This window comes from Galeopterus variegatus, unplaced genomic scaffold (genome assembly GCF_000696425.1).
Source record: "Galeopterus variegatus unplaced genomic scaffold, G_variegatus-3.0.2 Scaffold1746, whole genome shotgun sequence".
In the NCBI taxonomy this organism is placed as follows: Eukaryota; Metazoa; Chordata; class Mammalia; order Dermoptera; family Cynocephalidae; genus Galeopterus; species Galeopterus variegatus.
Window position 1 is genome coordinate 105,474 of NW_007727857.1, and position 4,494 is coordinate 109,967.

General features: G+C 35.1%; 1 protein-coding gene across 4 annotated transcripts in view; it reads right to left on the reverse strand.

The window, feature by feature from the left end:
• MAGI1 (membrane associated guanylate kinase, WW and PDZ domain containing 1) overlaps positions 1 to 4,494 on the reverse strand; it is a 240,122-nt gene that overhangs the window by 76,667 nt on the left and 158,961 nt on the right. For all 4 annotated transcript variants that reach the window (XM_008578690.1, XM_008578692.1, XM_008578691.1 and 1 more), the window contains exons 7-8: positions 4,184 to 4,241; positions 769 to 866 (exon numbers count right to left, since the gene is read on the reverse strand). In XM_008578690.1, coding sequence (XP_008576912.1) covers positions 769 to 866; positions 4,184 to 4,241 — 156 coding nt within the window. The remainder of the gene's footprint in view (positions 1 to 768; positions 867 to 4,183; positions 4,242 to 4,494) is intronic.

The following is a 4,494-nucleotide window of genomic DNA, read 5'->3' on the forward strand; positions in this document are numbered from 1 at the left end:
ACACTGAGGGTTGCGATCTGTTGCCGGACATGGAAAAAGACAAAAGACAAAAAAAAAAAATTATAAGATAAATTTATATTAACCAACTTTGAAATATGTGCAAGAAATAAAAAGTGAGAAAAAACAGGTCTCACATACACACACAAAATATATATATATATATATATATATATATATATAAAATTATGATCTGATTTTTGTTAGAATATGCATATTTATAAATCCCTAGAAAATTTATATACAGTGTTTATCTCTGAGAATGGGATGGGGATGAGCAGGGGAGAATTAAATGTTCTGCATTCCAGAACTGTTCGTAATTTTACAAAGAGCATGAGTTAATCTGTAATTTTTAGAAAGCACTCAAAATTACCAGCTCTTTCTGATTTTTACACACAATGCTCCTAAAATTAAAAGTTAGTTTCGTGCCCAGTAACTCTGCTTAGGGTAAAAATGCTGAATGTGGTTTGGCTCTAAACATCAGCTGGGAGGCAGATCCCGCTGAGGCAAGAGAATTCTTTCAGCGTTGGAATGTTCTCTAATCATGCTTCTTTCTACATTAAAGTGGAGATTTGTGTGCCTTTGAATGGGACCCCTGCTTCGGCCCCCTAGTGGGGGTGCAGGGGAAACCAGCAGAAGCTCTGTATTCCTCTCCCTAGGACATCAAGTCCTCAGCAAGGCAGAATGCCTTGATCACTGAGGCCAGCTCTGACCACACGGGGGTGTCAGTGCCCAGGCTTTGCCCCACAGTCCCTGAGGGAAGAGGCCAACCTTCTGGCTGCGGCTGTGGCTGCTGCTGCTGCTGAAGCTGCTTCTTCCTTTTGGCTTCTAGAACTGGGTTCTCATATTGTGTCTTCCTGTTGATGTGGCTGGGGAGGAAAGTCAATAGTATTCAACATTTCATTCCATCAGCAAAATGCCAATCAAGCCAAGTCCCCTTGATTAAAACTGAGCAAGGCAGTGTGGTCTGAGATGCTGACCCTCGTGTCAAAACGCACAGTTAGGAAGAGGAAATAAAAATGAAAAGTCGCGATTACTGACTGCTTATATGTAACCAAGTACTGTGCTACCAGTTTCACATGCATTTTAAAACCCTTAGTAAATGCTGGGAGGTAAGTCCTATTTTTATTCATATTTTGTGGATAAGGAAAGTAAACTTCTGAGCAGTTAAGTAATAAGTCACCTAACATAACAGCTAGAAAGCAGCAAACAGGCATGCAAGCTCAGGTCTGTGTGCTTTTCAAATCAGTTTCTAATTTTTTATTTGATTAAAAAAAATTTTTACAAAGCTGTATTTGTATTTTTTTGTTTTAAAGGCACCTTTCATTTTCTAGCTATTGCCTTCTTGATATCTGTTTTGTTTTTAAAAGCTTAAATGTTCAATGGAAATAATTCAGTACTGAGAACGAAAATATTTTTCAATTCATATTTGAAGAGCCAGGTTTTCTTACATTCAGATTTTAATAAACTAGAATGACAGTCTTTAAAACAAGCATGCTAGCCTATAATGAATATTGTATACACAGTAACTTAAACATTTGAAACTATTATACTGCAAAAGCAAGCAGCACAACACTCATCATGCTCATCATTATCTGCTGTGTACACCACCTCCAAAAATGAAAATACAAAATAGTAAAAATGCACCTATGGTTATATATATGTATATATGTGTACTTTTTTTTCTATATATCCCTACAATATATATAAATATATTTATAAAATATATGTACATTTTAGACATTTTCAAATAAATCTTCACCATTATCTCCAAAAGAAATTTACAGTAAGAATACTAAAGGAATGAAAGTCAGATAAAAAATTTCTCACAAAGTTCATTATCAGAGATGCAGCTCAATTTCCCCCATTAGTCAAAACTAAAATGATTATAAAAGCTAAATACTTTGCATAACTAATTATCTGCTTAAAGGCAAAAAAAAAAAATGCTAAATTTGTTCAACAGAAAAATATTGAACACCACCTGCCAATTCCCAGGATTTTAACCACTGCCTCTCCCCAAATGTCCAAGGTATCACCTGACAGGGGAAGTTGCTTTAATTCAATGAGAGTAGACTATGGAATGATTGAAAAATGAGATTAAAGTGGATATGTGACACTGTCTGTAACATGCAATGCCAGAACTGCTGTGTAACTTTCTACAGTCGGGCTCACAGAATCATAAGCATTTGCCCAAACAATAAAGTTAAAAGAAGGACTCCACTAACATCTGTCAACTACTGTGATCAACAGACATAGAGGCAGGATTAAAAGTACAGGCCTTAGGCAAAGAGACTCCAAATATAGCTAACCTAAGCAGATGTGATGTGTTCAAAGTGACAAAGACCCAGGCCCTTTAGATGGCTACAGAACTAATGAGATCATGGCAAAAACAAAAACACACACACACACATACATACAAATGAATGCATGCACATATATGGTTTTTTGTCATGGCCTTATTTAGGGTGTATGCATATGTATGTATACATATTATTTACACACTACACAAATATCACACAAGCATACAAATATTCATATATGTGTGTGTATATATATATATATTTAGACTCAAAATAACATCTCATTAAAAGTTTGGGAACATACCTCTTATATGTGATTATTTAGAACTCTAAAATTTTTTAAAGACAGGCTTTATTTTTTGCAAGCATGCTTGTCAAATAGAATGGACAGATTGATTACCCTTAATTCACATTAAAGGCCTACTTGTTTCTTTCCTAATTCTTGTAGGCAATTTCATTCTAAAAAACAGCCTACAGTTAAAATGCAGGTGGATCTGAAAAGACAGAGAAAGAACTATATAGTAAGAAAACAACATCCCTCAAACCAACTCTCTTTATCCATTAAAGCTGTTGTTGCCTGTTCCTTTCGCTCTTAATGCACAAACTAGTTGAGGGACAATGCAAAATGAGCCCCAAATAGCTGAAACTCCACAGTATATCTGTGACAAAGATGATCTCTGGGGCACACAAGGAAATTTCTTTTATGAGGATCAGAGAAACAGCCAAGCTTGCCTCTCTGATGTCCCAAATTGTCAATCCTTCTTGTTAGGTAAAGAGGAGGCAGTATTAGTATTGGCCAAGGACATTTGTTATATTGAACTCACAATTTTTTATAATAAGATGCTGGGCATTTTATGACCTAGGATGTTTGCATCATATGTTCATATCACCAGGGTATTAAACAAATGACTTTTCATCACCAACAGCATGAGGGAGAAAAGAATGCCAGTTATCTTCATTGTAGCAGGTGGGATTATGATTTTACAATGTTTATATGGCATTTGCTATTTTGTTAGCTATTTCTCATCTTTCTCAGAGGAAATGATATGAAGCATATTTTTTCAATGTTCTGTCTCTTAGGTTTCCTCTTTTATTTTATTTCCTATCAATCGATGGTTCAGATGAAAGGACAAACTGTGTGTCCATACTGGAATAAGGGACACAATAAATAAGTTAGTAAGAGGATTTGAGACTTTTAGAAAAGGAAAACAAAAGCCACGTCTATGCTTCTCTGTTCAGATGAAAGGACAAACTGTGTGTCCATACTGGAATAAGGGACACAATAAATAAGTTAGGAAGAGGATTTGAGACTTTTAGAAAAGGAAAACAAAAGCCACGTCTATGCTTCTCAGGTAAGGGACAAGCAAAGAGGCACACAAAGTATTGCAACTTATGTCCTTCTTAGTCTTGGCAACGTTTCATAAATACTGAGATTTGTCTGATCCTTTTAGAATTTCTAAATGAATAAGTGATTACTAAGACATTCAGACCTGGGCAGGGCAAAAAGTTGGCAAAACAGATACTCCTCCTAAAGATAAATGACTCCTATTCATCTGTTCTATTGAATCCTTACTTTTCTCATTCATTCATTCAGCTACTTATTAAGTACCTGCCATTTCCAGGGTTACGTTGGGCCTTGTTGATATGCTGGTAAACAAAAGAGGGATCCTGCCCTCATGAATTTAATAACATGATTTACTACCTTCAGATTTGCTAAATATTTTCTCATTCATTAAAATACACATATGTATTTTCATTATAAAATTAATATTGTTATTTTTGTTATTTAGTTTGTACTTTATAAGGATGGGAAGCTCTGTTTAGCATAAATGTACGCTATCACAGAGGGGTACATACTAATGCGTGGATAGCGAATTGGTACTTACTCTACATAGTAGATACCATAGACAGGGTCTTCAATCTTTTCCCACCCAGCGGGCAGTTCTGAAAAATAAAAGAATGTTTAGAGCAAAAAGAATATATGCTTGAAGAGCCTGGGGATTATCAACAACTCAGGTAAAAAGAGAAAGACTCATAAAAATGCCTAAATCCAATTAAAACCACGTATCCTAATGAAAAAGGTATTCATTACTTTTATTTTATCAGTATATTTTTCTACATGAATAGCAATTCTTTATTTACCAGTATTTTACTGAAGAAGATAAAGCTTAATAAAATGTAGTCCCAGCTGCCTTTA